The 18,637-nt window shown below is 34.3% G+C and overlaps 1 protein-coding gene across 4 annotated transcripts in view; it reads right to left on the reverse strand.

The window, feature by feature from the left end:
* Positions 1-18,637, reverse strand: part of DDHD1 (DDHD domain containing 1) — a 146,218-nt gene that overhangs the window by 91,557 nt on the left and 36,024 nt on the right. For 2 of the 4 annotated variants that reach the window (XM_043983522.1, XM_043983518.1), the window contains exons 4-6: positions 11,461-11,559; positions 8,517-8,645; positions 7,770-7,917 (exon numbers count right to left, since the gene is read on the reverse strand). In XM_043983522.1, coding sequence (XP_043839457.1) covers positions 7,770-7,917; positions 8,517-8,645; positions 11,461-11,559 — 376 coding nt within the window. The remainder of the gene's footprint in view (positions 1-7,769; positions 7,918-8,516; positions 8,646-11,460; positions 11,560-18,637) is intronic. The other 2 variants (XM_043983520.1, XM_043983519.1) reach the window with 1 other exon arrangement.

The raw sequence follows: 18,637 nt of genomic DNA on the forward strand, positions 1-18,637 counted from the left end.
TGGAGGTAAGATAGAGTGTCTTGGTGGATTAGTCAGGAAGTCAGTATCACTGGATGGAAGAGTATAATGTAGGGGGAATAAGGTCTAAAAAACTCTCCTGGGTTGCTGTGATTTGTTTTTTTTGTTTTTGAATGGCAATGAGGGTTAAGTGAATTTCCTAGGGTCACACAGCTAGTAAGTGCCAAGTGTTTGAGGCTGGATTTGAACTCAGGTCCTCCTGAATCCAGGGTTGGTGCTTTATCCACTGTGCCACCAGGCTGCCCCTGATTGTTGTGATTTGAACCTTGATTGAATCACACCTTCTTATGGTGGAGGGACTTGTATAACTCAGTGAAACTATGAGCTATGCCATTTAGGGTCACCAAAGACAGACAGGTCATAATGGTGATCCACTGGAGAAGGAAGCATCTTTGCCAAGAAAACTCCATGGAGAACAGAAAGGCCTGGTATATTATGGTCCCAAAGAGTTGGACAGTGGAGCAGCTAGGTGATGCAGTGGATAAAGCACTGGCCCTGGATTTAGGAGGACCTGAGTTCAAATCCAGCTTCAGACACTTGACACTAGCTATGTGACCCTGGTTAAGTCACTTAACCTCCATTGTCCCACAAAACAACAAAACAAAACAAAGAGTTGGACCCGACTGAACAAATGAATACAGAATAAGATGCAAGAAGACTGAAAAAGGCAGAAAAGAGCTAGATTATGAAAGTCTTCAAATGCCAAACTGAGCATTTTGTATTTGTTCCTCCAGGCTCCACTGGAATTTGCTGAGCGGTGGCTAGGGGAGGTGGGTAGGTCATTGGACTGTACTTTGGGAAAATCACTCTAGTGGCTATATCAGATTGCTTGCTGTCTTGGGGAGGAGGATGGGGAAGGAGAAAAATAAGGAACTCAAAATCTTATGATTACTTGAACAAGTAGTGGGGTTGGACTTGGTAAGGAAAAAAGCCACTTCATCATGTGAGAAAGGGGTGAAAGAAGAGACAGTGGCAGAAGGCACATGAATGATACATGAGGAAGAGGAGAGAAATGGGAATTCACAGTAAATGCCTCAATTTTTTTTCTGTAAAATATGAGGCAAAGTTCTCAGCTAAGAGAGTGGGGAGAAGGGAAGGAATAGGAAGTTTGAAGAAGGATAAAAAAGTTTGGAAGGGCTTTTATGGAGAGTGGGACAGTGAGCATAGTAAGTATAGTAGGACTGCCTAGCAGCGGTAAAGGCCCAAGTGAGGTTATGTAACATAAACTTGCTACATGATTTTTCTCCATCTTCACTGAAGTGAAGGTGATGGGTAGGATCCAAAGGTGAGGCTTGACTGGGAGTAATCAGTGATATGATGATAGGGGTGGGGGGGAATTGAAAAGAGGAGAACAGTGTTGATTTGAATTGGTTCATTGAAGAGTCAAGTTGGGGAGAATAGGAGTAGTCAGTACAAGGAAGTTGGCCTGGGCGAGAAGTGAGGGATCAAGGAAATGGAGGTCATGGTGTAGACAAAGAGTAGAGTTATGTAAAAGAATGCAGAGGGAGAGGTGAAAAGTCAATAATGGTTAGATAAGGAGATTTCATAAATCTTGAATACAGAGGTGGTACATTTGTGGGTAATGGCAAGATCAAGAGTATTATCATTGTTGTGTGGTTATGGTGGAGGAGTAGGTCATGGAAGGTGAGTAGGCTGAAGAACTGAATATATGAGGGGAAAATCAATATGTATGTTGAAGTCCTCTAGTATGAAGGCAGGAATTGGGGAGGAGAGGAAAATTGTTAAGTCAGGTATAAAATTCACTGAGCAGGGAAGGGGAATGGCCTAAACTGAGGGGTGAGGAGTCTGTAGACAATAGCTACCAGGATTTTGATTGGGTGGTAGATATGAATAGCATGAATTTCAAATGAAGAGAGTGAAAAGGGAGGACCTGGAAGTGGCAATAGGGAACAAGGAGTATTCCAACTCCCCTGCCTTGACCAGTGAGCCATGGAGAATGAGTGAAGTACTGAAAAGGGTGGCCAGGGAGTCTGTCATTAAGGGGAAGCTAGGGTTCAGTAAGAGGTAGTAGATAGAAGGAGTAAGAGAGGACTAGATTTAAGATGAAGGGAAGTTTGTTGCCTAAGGAATAGGCATTCCAAAGGACACAATGGAAGGACTGGGTAGAGTTAGGATGAAACTTTGGGGTGAAAGGGATGAGAATGAGGACTTGAATCACATGGTAAGGGGTTTGGATGATGATCTACAGAAGTCCAGAGTCATTGGGATAGGAAGGGTATGACCAGGTGTGAGAATGTTTATCACTGAGTGGAAGGCACCTATCCTAAAAGGACAGGGGCAGCAGATGACCTGAAATTGAAGAGAGGGTTGCTCTTCTTTGCACTGGAGGCTCTCTATATTCCATTTGGTAAACTGGACTGACAGAAGGAAATGGAAAATGCCTTGTACTAGTACAGATGTAAGTGACTGATGGAAGACCTTGAGTTCGGCCTTTTATTGGGGGATACACTGTGAATTAGTATCATTACTCTGGAAAGCAGTTTGGAACTATACTTCAGAATTACTAAACTGTACTTATCTCTGACTCTGTGATACCACTATTAGGCTTATATACCAAAGAGATCAAAGAGAGAAGAAAAAGATCCATATGTAAAGGGGTGGGGGGGGGGAGGAATATTTATCGTAGTTCTTTTTGTAAAATGGGAATAACCTGAAAGGGTTGTCTTAAGGAGTAAATAAGATATTTGTAAGGTGCTTTAAAAACCTTTTAAGTGTTATACAAGTACTTTTTCTAAATATGATTAAAAATTAGAAACTAAGATACATTAGTTGTCCATCAACTGGGGAATGGCTGAACAATATATGGTATTTGAATAACAAAATACTGTTATACCATAAGAAAGGATGAAATGGACAATTTCAGGTTATAACTTGAATGAAATAATGCAGAATTAAGTAAGTAGGAGAACAATTTATATAATAACAATAGCAGGTAAGGGCAAATAATTGTAAAAGACTTAAGAATTCCAATCCGAGTAATAACTAATCACAATTTCAGAGTACCAGTTTTGAAGTATACTACCCATCTTCTGAGAGAGAGGTGATGGATACAGTATGTAGAATGAGACATTTTTAGGTTATGGAAATGTAGGACTTGTTTTGCTTAATCATGCAAATTTGTTACAAGGATTTTGTTTTGTTTTTCAGTAGGCTGGGGAGAAGTGGAAGGAAGAAGAAAACAAATGATTATTAATTTTTAAAGTTAAAAAACAATTGTCTTCCTTTGGATCACAGTCAAATCAAAGCAGAATAAAAAAGTAATCTCAAAATAATGAAAAAATAATATATGACAACTTAAAAATTAATCAATATTTAAGTTTATTACTGTAGACTACTAGATATTTTTACATATGTAGATGACTAGATATAAATATATCTATCTATATAATAGATTATCTAGATGTAATAAAAGTACATAAATATAAAACAATTTGCATGGAAACTTTTTACATGAAAGCACTATGCTTGAATCCAAACTCTCCCCAAAGTAGAACTGTTAGGGAACTGGATAGGGGAGGATGATTGAGAGTTCATGTAATGAATTGGTTTTTTTTTTTTAACTGTTTTATAATGTTTCAGACCTTTAATTTCAGTATTGCACCTAAAGGTCTGTGATTGTGCTTTGCTCTTTGGGTATATGATTTTTAGATATATACTTCTATATCTGTAGGTATATGTACACACATACACAGACACACAGACACAGACACAGACACACACACACACACGCACACACAGACAAAATTCCCCAGAAGTCGTTGTGTTTGTTTTCAGCTGGTTAAGCTATGGTAATTTTAGCTTGTTGCCCTAGACTAAAATCATAAAAGAAAACAGAACACAAATATATGTCTCTATATACATACAAACAATAGACCATTAAAAATGAAACTAGAACTATGGTAGAAACAAAAATTAAAATGACAAATCATGTATTATTCTGATAATTCCTTTTATGATGATTTAAAAATGTTAACAATGCTTGTTATACATGTCTTGCAAAGCTATAAAAACCTCAGTAATGAAGGAGAAAAATACACATTAGATTTCAATTACATAAAATGATATTAAATGAATTTTATAATAGTAATGAAAATTCATCTTTAATATTTAAAATAAATTTTAATTAGGTAATTAAATAAATTTTAATTAGGCAAAGTATATTTGAAATGAGTTTAACAGTATATTGTAAAGACTTCAGACAAAAAAAATGTAAACATGTAAAATGCCATACATTTCGCCACTTTCAGACTGAATTATATAAGAGGAAATCTATGGCGTTTTAAAAATGACAAAGTCTTTTGGGGAAATGATAAAGGGTAGAAGGAGTTAAAGATAATATACTTACCTATTATTTTTTTTAGTTAGCACAACCCAAGGAATACTATTTAGAATCTATGCGGCCGAGAGGAGAAATTAAAAAATCTTTTATGTTTCTACTTCAGAGATAGTTCAGCAAAATAACACAGTCTACCTATTCCTATACTTCTGGGCAATAATTTTCAGTTATCTATAAGTATAGCAATAGACTACCTTTTTTTTTTCCTTTTGGTGAGGCAGTTGGGGCTAAGTGACTTGCCTGAGGTCACACAGCTAGTAAGTGTCAAGTGTATGAGGCCGGATTTAAACTCAGGTCCTCCTGAATCCAGGGCCGGTGCTCTATCCACTGAGCCACCTAGCTGCCCCAAGAAACTACTTCTTAATAAGAAATGGATATATTTTATTAGAATAAAGTAGAGTGAGTGGGGCAGCTAGGTGGCGCAGTAGATAGAGCACCAGCCCTGGAGTCAGGAGTACCTGGGTTCAAATCTGGCCTCAGACACTTAACATTTACTAGCTGTGTGACCCCGGGCAAGTCACTTAACCCCAAATGCCTCACCCCCCCCCCCAAAAAAAGGGAGATAGGATAGTACTGTATCTAAAGTTAGGAGGACCTGGGTTCAAATTCCTACTTTTGACACTCATAGTACAGCCTTGGGCAAGTCATTTAACCCCCCTGGATCTCAGTTTCCCTCATTTGTAATATAATTTAACAAGATGAACTCTAGTTCTATGATCCTATATATTTAAATTTAAGAAAAGAGAAAAAATAAGGAAAAGGAAAATCGCTCAACATCTCCTCCATTTAATAAACGTGAAAGTGCTCATTTTTCTGTTTATCTTCCATAATATTTAGTAGCATGAACCTAATATATGAATATTAGTTCTGTTGCTTCATCATTTGCATATTCTTTATCTTCCAAATCAAATCACCCAAGCAGCAATATTTCCTTATCACCCTCACTTAACACACTGTCCAACCAGAGTGTGACAAAGCATATAGCTATATATTAAGTTTTTAACTTTTTTATTCTAAACACAGTAAAAACAAATGCTATATAATAATCAACTGGGAATAAGTAGCAAGCAATATTTAGTTACAATGATTGGGAAGGTACTAAAAGCAAGAATTTATCTAATTTTTATTCTTAAAAATCACAATTGATCTTTCACATCCACAAGTAAAATTTCCCTTTACTTAAGGCAATAAGATATTACTATCTTATTGTCATATTAGTATTAAAGTTACTAGAGTTTAAACCAGAGAGAATAACCATTTCATTCTTTGATTTTATGGAATGTTCATCTATAATTGGAGCAGGTAGGTGGTACAGTGGATAGAGTGTCAAGTCTGAAGTCTGGAAGAGTGTTCTACCTGGGTTCAAATCTGGCTTCAGACACTGTGTAACTCAGGGCAAATCACTTTAATCCCTATTTGCTTCAGTTTCCTCATCTGTAAAATGAGCTGAAGAAAGAAATGGCAAACCATTCCAGTGTCTTTGCCAAGAAAACCCCAAATGGGGTCACAAAGAGTCAGACACAACTGAAAACGACTGAACAACATATGTAATTCAATATAATACCTACTAATTAACCTTAAATTCAGAATTTTCTTAGAGGCACTATTGTCATTCATGTAATTTCTTGTGAATTATCTATATTGGGATTATGCAGAAATTATTTTTAGACATAAGGCTACAAATAAAAATAATGTTGAGAGATAAATGCACTAGGAATGAAAAGACGTAAATTCTAGCCCCAGGTCAGTCAAAATTAGCTAGAAAAGTCTGGCTAAGTAATTTAATTTTTCTGGGTCCAAAAGATGAGGATTCTATCAATATCTAAATCTTATTATCTAGGTCAAATTATTTAACCTCTCTGGTCCTCAGTTCTATCCTCAAAGTGAAAGGGATAGTCCAGATGATTTCAAAAGTCCATCAACGAGCTAAAATTCAAGTTTCATTTCAGATAAAAATTGGTGGACAAAACAGGTTGTTGTGTTAATAAAAAACAGCCAAAAGATTAGATTTTAGGAGTAAAATTCCAAGTCCTATTCACTTGTCTATATGCTCTTAATGTATAACATTCAAAAGACTGTTCCAACACAAAATATATAAATAGCATACTGTATTACACAACAAAAATTTGCCTATTCAAAACTTTCCAAACGAAAGTCAAACCATCTAAACCAAAGCCAAAATCTTAAAGGAGGCATGGAGATGGTGTCTAGACAAGAACTTGATGTTCATCCCCAAAACTTCAGTCGCCTTCTTGAAAAAAGTTTCAGTGGATGACCAATAAGAGTTGGACATCAATGCTACCCTAAAATTACTATGGCAAAATGTATAGACTTTTGGCATGAATACACATACAAAATTCATTCACTATTACACAAAATTACAGCTTTAAAATCTCTAAAATGAATAATATGTGGCATAAGGGTAGCATGTAAAGACAATTAGAATTTAGGATATGCTTCCTCTCCTCCTCTGTAATAAAATTATGCAAAAGGCAACTCAAAATGGAGTTATAATAAATAATTTTTACTCTAGACATTAATTCTAGCATTGTAAAAAAAAATTTACTTCCCCCCCCCCCCCACAACATAACATTACATATTCTTCCTAGGATACTGGCAAGTAGTCATCATCCCCAGAATTGACATTTGAGGGAAAGTGTAAGACAGGACAAAGTAAGTTCCAACATAAACAATAGGTATGGTGCAGGACAAAGTTGGCTGCAACATAAATCCAAAAATGATCTATGTACAAGAGGTAGCATAAGGGATAGACGATAATGTATGAATAGAAAAGGTCAAGAGAGAAGGATACCATGTGGACAACCAGAGTGCTGAACTGGTACCAAGAAATATAAAAAGACTTTATAAGGAAGGACTCCAGAATACTGAGTGGATTCCTCTGTGAAGGATCTTTGGAAGGGAGAACAAGAATCTAGTAAGATAAGAAGGCATGATTCTGATATACAGAAGTGGAGGAAATAATTAGATCAATGAGATTATAGTTCCATTATAACATTTCAATGAATTAGCTAGATACAACTTAATAGTGATTGAAAAAAATCTTCTGATTCTTACAGTTAAAAAACCTTCATTACCATCTCAATTTATACCAGCCTAAACAGTAAGAAAGACTCTAGGCTTTGATTTTTAAAATCTATTTTCGTCTTAGGCCTTATGTTTTACCTTTAATAATCAGAATAAAAGTACAGCCCCTCCCTGCCTGCCTTCCATCACCTTAAGAATCAAAGGTAGCTGTTTTTCATAATTGGTACTGAAGAACCTTGAAACAAGAAGGAACACTCTCTATTAATATCTGAATAGCTCTTGAGTCTAAGAGATCAGGTATAGATTTAGAATACCACAGAAATTATGATATATGTGCATAAAAACTCACATGGCTGTATTTTTTATTATTCTTCCTTGGTCCATTTTCTGCCCAATGCCATGCACAACAAACACAATATGAGTTGTCTGTGAAGGCTTGTCTTCTAAGGTAGCTTCTTCTACATAGCCTCGATGGAGTCTGGTCCCACTACTTGAAGCTGTGGAAAAGTCATGACTCTTAAGTTCAATATTTTAACCTATAACAGGTGACATTTTTCACATATGTTTGAAAATTTTAACAAAAACTACAACCTGACTCGAATAAAATTTCAGTGAGGGACAAATTTAATTTTTTAAAATTTGGGTACCTTGATTCATGTGCAAAATCTATGCACATATTCAACTTACTTAGAATTTTTTTTTACCTCCCTGAACCTGTTTCCTCACACAAAAAATGGGATATTTACAGTACATACCTGAAAGGATTGTTGTGAAGAATGACCTCTTAAATGAATTGTAAAAAAATTTAACTTTCTGCTTTTGCCAACAATATTGTTTCCACATATAGCTCTACAAAAATTATCTTTTGACCATTTAAAAAAGTATTAAAGTTATTAGTTCAGCTATATTTCTTTAAATATTTAATATTAGATTATGTTGCAGGTCAGCTAAATCACTAATAAACAAAACAGGATGAAAACAATTATAAATATTAGTACTCTATCATAAATGAAAAATGTGAATTCTTCATTAAATGTTTTCTAAGAATGGGAAAAACAACACTCTCCATTTGTTGAGTGGAAAAAAAATCTATTACCTTTAGAAAAACCCAGCTTTTGTGTAACTGTTCTTGCAATTTTAGATGTTGTTGCATCACTGTAAAGATATACCTCATCCACACTATGCCAGTCCACGTGGTTGCGACTCAACTTGAAACTATGAATAGCTGTTGCAAAGAAAAAGAACAACCTTTACATTAAGCCTACTAGGATAAACTATATTTATATGGAAAATAATAAAAAGTTCATAAAACTCAAGATTTTGTCTCATTAGCACGTATTCCGAATGGGTGACTATTGGATACATCATTTAATTGGATCACTCTCTGAATTTCACCCCTTTGATTATGTAAATATAAAATTCTTAACCTGGGGCAGCTAGGTGGTACAATGGATAAGGCACTGGTCCTGGATTCGGGAGGACCTGAGTTCAAATCCAGCCTTGACACTTTTTAGCTGTGTGACCCTGAACTTAACCCCCATTGCCCAGCAAACAAACAAATAAATAAATAAACAAATAAACAAATAAACAAATAATTAGTTAATTATTTAAAGTTCTTAACCTTCAGGGAATCCAAAGGCAATGTACCATATATTTCTTCCCATCTCATTTTTATTGTCGTATCTTAGGCCTGCAAAGATTCAAGTTAATGGCATGATAACTTGATCTTTATAATTTATTCTTGGATTTTAATGTATGTTATAGATTTTCTTCTGTAATTTAAGCTTCTGTCTTAGTAGATACAGTAAAAATGGGACAAGAAAAAATGTGGTACAATAACCAGAAAAGGCAAGGTTTTGATTTGAATTTCAGATTTAGAACAGTTTTACCCTATTGGAATTACACATTTAGGAACTTTTTTGTTATTAGGTTGTATTCTCTAACTGAAGAAAGTTAATTCTATTTTTGGGAGGCAGTTAATTAAGTAATTAAAATATATTTCAACAAGCCATTTTTAGGTAGCTATCAGTCTGAGAGATGAGTACCAATGATTCACTGGTCTCTAACTACCAGTCTGATCCCTCTAACAAGGTAAGTTTAAAAAAAAATAAGTAAAATCAAAACATTTTTGTTCTTTTTACTATTTTTTTTTTTTAGTGAGGCGATTGGGGTTAAGTGACTTGCCCAGGGTCACACAGCTAGTAAGTGTTAAATGTTTGAGGCCGGATTTGAACTCAGGTACTCCTGACTCCTGGGCCGGTGCTCTATCCCCTGCACCACCTAGCTGCCCCTCTTTTTACTATTTATCAGCAAAAAAGTGACTTTCTGGCAGACTGATTTTTAGATGTTTAATTTAATTCAGATGTTAATTCTTGTCCCATCAAAAACATTTACGTTTGACTGAACAAAGAATTTTAAATTTACCTAAATATTTGTTATAGGGGGAAAAACACAAGAAATATTGCTTTATTTTACCACATCAGGGCTCAATATAAGCACTAAAGAAACACCATATAACTCCAGATACTGACTATAACAATACTACCACTTAGCAATTTTACAGTTCTTATCTTCTGAATGACTAAAAAATTTTCCATTCTCAGACATGTTAGCAGGAAAAATCTGCATACTTTGGGGTAACCAAGGGGAGCAGTGCCCATGTATTTGCGATCTCTTTATACCTAATCTAGGTAACACTTTTTTTCTCTCACAAAATTCTTGTGAAGCAGTATATAATTCAATTTTATAGAGAAGGAAACAAAGGCAGAAAGAGGTTAAATGACTTGCCACGCAGATTTTTTTTTTTTTTTTGGTGGCAGGGCTAAGCTCTTCAGTGTCTTATGAATGGAATTTCCAATAGAAAAAATATATGACCAGACATGGTAGTTCACAACTGTAATTCCTGCCATTGAAGCTGGTGGATTAAATGAGCTCAACAGTTAAGAGCTGCAGTATGCTGAAACCAATCTAGTGTCTACATTAAGTCTGGCATCAACATGGTGAGATTCAGAGCGGACAGACTATGGAGGAACAAACTGGCCAAGGTTGAAAACATAGTAGGTCAAAGTTCACATGTTGATCCACAGTGGTATTGGGCCCAGTAGTGGCCAATGCACTTCTAGCTTATTTGGAGACCCAGTCTCCAAAAAACAAAAACAAAAACCAAAAACAATTAAGACTTAAAAGTTGATTTCTTGTTCATTAAGTAGCTTTAAAGAGACAATCTGAGTCTTAAAGAGACAACCTGAATCAATATTTGCTACCAGAAAAGTCTTTATTTTTAGTATGTCACATTCCAAAGAATTCCTGGGGAAACACAAGATCCTTAGGTATGCCTGTTACAGATGAATTTTTAAAAATAAAATTCATATGTGGAAGTCAGTTTCTTCCATTTGCCTTACAAAATTTGTCGAATGATGCTATTATTAACAATGTGCATGAGACAAAATTTAAATTAACATAAACAACTGTATTAGGAATATTTTTATTTGTAAGAAAAGTATAGGTAGACAAACTGAGATTTCTGTATATAAAGGAAAACTTTCAAATATTTTGTTCTAAAAGTTTTGTTTTAAAATCATTTAGAAAATGATTTAACAAACGAAATACATAAATTACTTTCTAATCTAATCAAAATGTTTCCACAAAATGTCTCTAGTAGCAAATATTTTGATACTTACAATTTTGAAAATGCAAGAACGATATGTTTAGCACTGTTAGGGGGATGATGAAAATTGGCTTCTCTTTAGGTAGCTTTGACCCAAATGTCTCAATAACTTCAACACTCTGTTAACCCTTATTAGATCACATACATCTTATTTACAAATGTATGAGAATATTTCTACAGGTAATTAACTATAGATTTAAAAAAATCATAAAGGACACGACACCTACTAGTTCCTAACAATTTAAACACACATTACTTGCCTAAAAAGCAAATCAACAAATCTTTCATACTTTACCAAAACAAACAACTGAATGCCAAAAGCCAGGAATATAACTACATGGAGGAAAAAAGCAACAAACTACAATTACTGTACCTTGGGAACGCTTTCGTTTAAGACATGCAGCATCTGTACTCTCCTTATATCCTCTCCATTTGAACAAAGGGAGGGAGAAGGGAGGGAGGTGGTAGACAACTAAGAAAGTAAAAACACTGAGCTTCAAAGTAAATTTTAAACGAGGGTGTTAATTTTGTCTTTTTGTTGTAGTGGCGACAGAAATGATGAGTTATATTGGACAAACATTATTTAAATGCTTAATTTATATAATATCTAATTATAATTATATAAGTAAAAGAACATCTTCATAATGTTTATCAAATATATCATCTGCTTTCATTGAGAAAACAAAAAGTAAACATGGAATCTAAAATCTTTAGCCAGAAACAACCATGTGACTATTGCATTTGGAAGCTTTGTATAACATATACAAAAGAATGTCATTTTTTGTTCATGTATAGTTCAAAATTCTCTTGTAAGAGATTTAAATGTTTTCCCACCCACTAAGGTTATTTACATTTACCAAATATGTATAAATGATCCAGTAGAAAGCTGATGAACAAGTTATAAATTCAACAGGTACATTTTTAACATATGAAGAAAAGCTTTACTAAGAAAAGTAAGATGCTTCTAGGTGCATTTTGTTAGGATGACCTTTGCATGACTGAAGTACTTCTATGGGAGCCCTTCTATGGTAGATAAGGACAGTCTTATTTGTCACAAGACTAGTTAAGTTGTTCAAAGATTTTTATGTATTTCAATTACATAAGCAAAAGGATATAAGAAAGAATGGAAAACAAAACTGCAAACTATGTAATCATTACCATAATGAAAGATGTTGGCAAGAATGACATCATATAAACATGAATCAAACAACAAAAAGATGCATCATATTTGGTAAACAGTAAATAAACCTTAAAGGCAACCATTAATAAAGTTTTTTTGGACATAATTACCAAAAGATAAATATTTTAAAATTCATTTGAAGTCTGACCTTATGTAACTTCTGACATATTCAGTTAATGAACTATATAGAGTATGTAGAATTTAATTTACATTTGTGTTTAGGTGTTAGATTTTTAACCTTACTCCCTTCTATCTAAAAGTAACATTAAAGAAAAGTTAAATACAGCTCAAAAAAAAAAAAGAAAACTGATAGTATTCTATTGTGCAATATTATACATATAAAATATATTCTTGAATTTTACTCAAACTTTTTGGTCATTAAAAAGAAGTAGAAACTTATGAAGCCTAAGATAACTAACTACAGTATTTTGAAGAAGCACGAAAGCTAAAAGCCATGACAAAAATGCTAAAAATGCTAAATGCTAAAAATAATGCATTAATAATACAAGAATAACACTGATCACAATAGGGAAGAGAAAACATGCAAGTGAAATTAAGTTTTACCATTAAAAATGTTTCTTCTTTCATGTGCCTTCTGGTCAGTTATTGAGAAAGATCTATCACTTATGACTGGGCTATTGTCAATAAGTTGCTATCTTTAAAAAAATCCATTGAAAAAATTTGATAAGTGGTCAAGGTAGATCAAATTTAAGTCTCTCCAAGGCAAACCTGAAAATACGCAACTAAAAAAAATTTCAATCTACAAACAGTACTACATCCACATTTTAATTTTCATTATTTATTTTAAGAAAACTAATGGGAAATATCCAGATAATGTAACTAACAAAAATATAACAAAAACTAATTTTCAGTATGCCTGCACAGCCATGGTGATTAATTAAACAAACAAACAAACCAAAAGCAAATATTTCATATCCTATCCTCTCTTAGCCCCTGGCCTTTTCAAACATATGGTTTTGGTGGGGAGTCCAAGTTAGCAGGGAGAGTGGAAGAAGATATATTAAGCACATATACTTTATAAATTTCAACAATTTTCTAAATATTCAGTATTGGAGCCATTTCGTGTTGTTCCTTCCCACTCCAAATTTCACTTCAAAATTATTTGTTTTACTTCCCTCATACCTTCATTATGGTTAGAGTGCTTCATTTAGGATAATTTCATTCTAAATAATTAGCTCATGAATTTTCCCCTTCCCTCCACTGTAATAGTATAAATGCCTGTAGAGAAAAATGTTTTGCATTCAAACCAAAAAGGGAAATCAATATAAATTGTTTAAAAGAAATAATTTTAATTCAGTAAGTTTGACTTTGAATCCTGGGATAATTCTAGAATGTATGATTGAAGAAATACTTAATGATTATCTTTTTTAAAAGGGGGAAGAGCAGTGATCATAGTCAACATGGATTTGCTGAGAATGGGCTAGCACAGACTAACTTTCTTCCTTTCCTTTTTGGTCAATGATACTAAACCGGTAATCTGGGGGAGAATACTGTATACATTAGGCCACTTAGATTTTAGCAAAGCATTTAACAAGCTATCTCATAATGTTCTTATGGAAAAGATGGAAAGATGAAGGCTAAATATTTAGGCTTTTCAACTAGAGTCAAAAGAGAAGTCATTAATGATTTAGTGTAAACTTGACAGATTTCTACCTAGTCTTTTTTTGGGGGAGGAAGGGGGGCTGGGCAATGGGGGTTAAGTGACTTGCCCAGGGTCATACAGCTAGTAAGTGTCTAGTGTCTGAGACTGAATTTGAACTCAGGTTCTTCTGAATTCAGCGCCGGTGCTTTAGCCACTGCGCCACTGAGCTGCCCCTCTACCTAGTCTTAACCATATGTGGTTGAATTTTTTTATCAATTATTTGAATAAAAGTATGCTTGTCATATTGCAGACAGTTGACATAAACCTGGAATGGATGGCTAACACAGAGAATGACATGACCGAAAAAAATCTTGACAAGCTAGAATACTGGACTAAAGATATTAAGATAAAATGTAGTAAGGGATAAATGTAGGTCCTTGGTTTCAAAATATTAATTTCACAAATACAATATGTGGAGGTTTGGTTAGACTGTTGGAAAGAGTTTGTTGGAAAGTTTGTTGGAAAGAGACTTGTGTGTTTTAATGTACCCCAAGCACAACATGAGTCAGTGGCATGATTAGCCAAAAGACATAAAATTTTGAATTGCCTTAAAAGAGGCTCAGCTTCTCAGATTAAAAAGGTGATATTCCTCCTGTCACCTGGTAAGACCACCTTTAGCATAATATCACACTATCTTTCATTCTAGGCCCTTCTTTTGGAAGGACCTTGATAAGTGGAAGAGAGTCCAAAGAAGAGCAATAAGAATAGTGAAGAGTCTTGGCACCATGCCATACTAGAACTAATTGAAGTAACTGGGCATGTTTGACCTAGGAAAAGCCTTGGGGGTGACACCAGGGATATTATGGGCAAGGCCAGAAATAGAAACAAGATGCAGAGAGGAAAATTTTGTTTTTATGTCAGGGAAAACTTCTTAGGAATTAGAACAATTAAAAAGTAAAAGGGACTGCCTTGAAATGTAGCTCCCTCTCACTAGAGTTCTTCAAGAAGTTGTATAACCCCTTGATGGGTACTTTTTCAGCTATAGGTTAGATTAAAAGCTGTCAAAATCTCTTCAATCTCTAAAACTCTGTAATTTTTTGTGAACTAAAAGTAAAACAGGCTTTCATTTAAAATATCTACAATAATTATCTTTCATTTAGAAGACAGCCATTAGCAAGCCACAGTATGTTTCAGGATTTCTACAAAGCTGCTTTCAGCAGTCTAAGGTGGTATGGCTAAAATCAAGTTTTCCCAACTCCTGTTTCAGGAGTTTATCTCTTGTAAAGTAAAGCAAAGCAAAGCAAAGGAAAAGAGGACACTAAAAAAGTACCAGTTATTTGATCAAAAGAATTCCCCTCCCTCTGGGGCAGCTAGGTGGCACAGTGGATAGAGCACCAGTCCTGGATTCAGGAGGACCCGAATTCAAATCCAGCCTCAGACACTTAACACTTACTAGTTGTGTGACCCTGGGCAAGTCACTTAACCCCCAATTGCCTCACTAAAAAAAAAAAAAGAATTCCCCTCCCTCTCCTTTCCCACTTCAAACCAACAACCTAACTTACTCCAACCACTAGATACAGCAAATTTGTTCGTTTTAAGCCTGCCACTTATTATGAACAAGTTAAGCCCTGGTCTCAGAGGTGAAAATAAAAAACATAACAAACAAACAAACAAAAAAAAACCCTTTACCTGTTCCTAGATTCAACACTCTCATGTATGAGAAAGAGAAAACTGGCATGAAAAGAATTACATATACCTAGAAAAGTGGGTATGAAGAGACATATTTCTTACAGAATAAAACATCAAGAACCTGTAATAATAATCAGAACGTGGATGAAGGAGGAAAGTAATCATTCCAATTAGCCATCTATTTTTTACATTCCTCATCATGATGCAGAGGTTACTCTAAGTCCTTAAAGACTATATCAATGGACCATAATATCTGACAGCTGGAAAGACTGATTACTTGGTAATAAAAGACTAGTGTAACTACAATCAGAGAGGTTTGCTACCAAAAGCTTGGCCACCAGGTCATGAGGTTTTCTAGTAATAAACACTCACAAAGATGATAAAACAGAAAGGGGTTCAGATTTTATTGGTAGAAGGGAATGTTTACCTTGATGAAATAATGAATCATTGAAATACTTAAATATTAAGCATATATTAATTACTTTATCACAAAGGCCTCAAGACAGTAAGAAAATATTTCTCCATATTTCTAGGTTTTTATTTACATGAAATCTAAGTAAACATTTTCTGGTCTTGATAACAAAAAATGAAAACAAATCAAATACTATTCCCTTTCATAGAGAATTATATTTAATGAAGCATCTTATTTAAATATGAATGCAAGTTTTACTTTTATTCAATTAATTCCTTCATGAATGCACTCTTCATATTGCTCACTCTACCCTGAAACTATTAAGAAAATCTGTGGTAATTGGGGGTGGGAGTGGGGGCAGAGAATCTAATTTCTTTGGGGGCAAAAGTGAACCTGAATAACCAAAGCAGAGAAAAGGCCTAAAGGAAACATAAATGATAGTATTTTATTTCAAGATATCTGAGGAAAGGAACTATGCATTTATTTATGTGTGTATGCATGCAAATCTATATAGATATTTAAAGCTACATATACATGTATATGTATATATGTGTACATATACACATACACACTCATAGCACCTAATAAGACATTTTGAATAGAAGGATCACCAGATAGACTCTTGACAACAGATTTTGAGATACTTTTTTAGACTGACAGAGAACAAACAAAAATGTCACTAAGATCTCTCCAGTAAACCACTTTCATTTAAAAACATTCTACTATGATTACTCTTTTTATCATATCTCTCTTCAGGATTTAAAAAAAAAAGCTTACTCAAATAGTGCTTTACTACAGTTAACAAAGTATTTTTCTCAGAACAGTCCTCTGAGGAATGTGGTATAAGTATTATTATACCCATCTGACAGAGTGACAACTGGTTCTGAGATACTTATACAGACTGCCAAAAAAGAAAACATAATAAAATGTCTCTAAGGCTGCTTCCAGAAAACTTCACTGATTTTAATTCAATTCCACCACGACTACTCTTTATTTCATATCCCTTCAGAGAGAAAGGGAGGGAGGGAGAGAGGGAGGGAGGGAAAGAGAGAGAAAGTTTAAAATAGTTCACATACAGTTTACAAAGTACTTTCCTCACAACAATCCTGAGGTAGATAGTACAAATATTACTATACCAATTTCACTGATGAGAAATATGAGGCTCATATATATCAAATGACTTGCCAAAGATGACAGCCAGTGGAAAGTCTAAAATTTTAGCTATACTATCTAAAATCTAACAAGTGGTTGTCAATAAATTATAAGCTTTAGCAAGAGTATTTAAGTGTTTAAGTATTTATTAAAGAGCATTAGGATCAGAGAGAAAGGTAAAAATCTAACTATTTCTAAGAGACCCTTATCATCTGACCCGCCATGGCGAGGTCAGGAACCAAAAGAGAAATAACCCCTCCGCCCGCATCTGCTTCCTACTTCGTGTCCTCCTCCCAGAAATGGGAGGCTCCTCAAGTTGATTAGCTGGTAGCCTTGCTTGACAGTACCCACGAGCAAACATCACTTCCTGACACCAAAGACCTTGACCACATGGCTTGCCCTCAGACACCTTCTCCTCATGGCGGAGCTTTCCTACAGTAGCTCTCCAGCAGGTGGCATCATTCTAATCGTTACACCACTGAGAATAAGAACTGGGATTTGAACCTAGGTTTTCTGACTTTCAAATCTAGTACTCTTTCTATTATATGATGCTGACTCATAAATTATGTATTCAGTTTATTCTATATTATTTTACATTCACGTTGTTTCAAAATTTTCTGAAGCTAATTCACGTATGTATGAATTGTCTATTATTTCTTTTGTCAACTTCATCCCTCTCTCCATGTTTAACACACTAGATACTCAGATGCTTTTTATAAAAGCAACGGTTATATCTTAATCATAGACATAAATAGTTTCATTTCGCCTTCAATATGGATTACAAATTTAAAAAAAAACTTAGGCAGAAAATGTTTTTTACTCCAGAAAGTGTACAAAGAACATAGTCACTGTATACTATATATCTTTAAATTCAATATATACTACATATTATATATATAGTATTGATGGGAAATTCATGCACTTGGGGCAGGCAATGTTACCATAGAAAACAAAAGCAACAGATGGTGATGCCAAACAGGGTCAATTTGAATTTTGAGATCTAATAAATGTTTAAAGCCACAAATACTTTCTCTCTTAAAGCAGGTAACTGTTTAGTTAAAATGTTCTAAAGTTGTAAAGGCAAATAAATCAGTTGTAATGCATTTAAAGGGATCATTTATTGCCATGTTAAAGTGAAACTATATTGGACTCTCAATGAAGGAAATAAAAGTTTGACTTTGCCCAAACTAATGAAAAATGAAAATTCAAATGCCTAGAGGTAATCAGCACAATAATCAAAAGACTAACAAATTTTTTAAAGTTCTAAGTGTGATTAAGTTTGGGTTAACTTTTTAAACACTGGTGGCTATAACTGAGATATATTATAATGTTCACATTCCTAATTTGAAAGAACTAAAAATAAAAGAAAGCTGATATCCACCCTTCTTATAATGAATTACCAAGTTAAAAAAAAAAAAGGATTTCAACAGAGGAGAAAAAAGAAGGTAATATATGCTTTCAGGCTTATCCCTTTCCTCCTCTAAGTTCCTGGATCTTTTTGAATTTTGTGTTAT

This window comes from Dromiciops gliroides, chromosome 2 (assembly GCF_019393635.1).
Source record: "Dromiciops gliroides isolate mDroGli1 chromosome 2, mDroGli1.pri, whole genome shotgun sequence".
Lineage (NCBI taxonomy): Eukaryota > Metazoa > Chordata > Mammalia > Microbiotheria > Microbiotheriidae > Dromiciops > Dromiciops gliroides.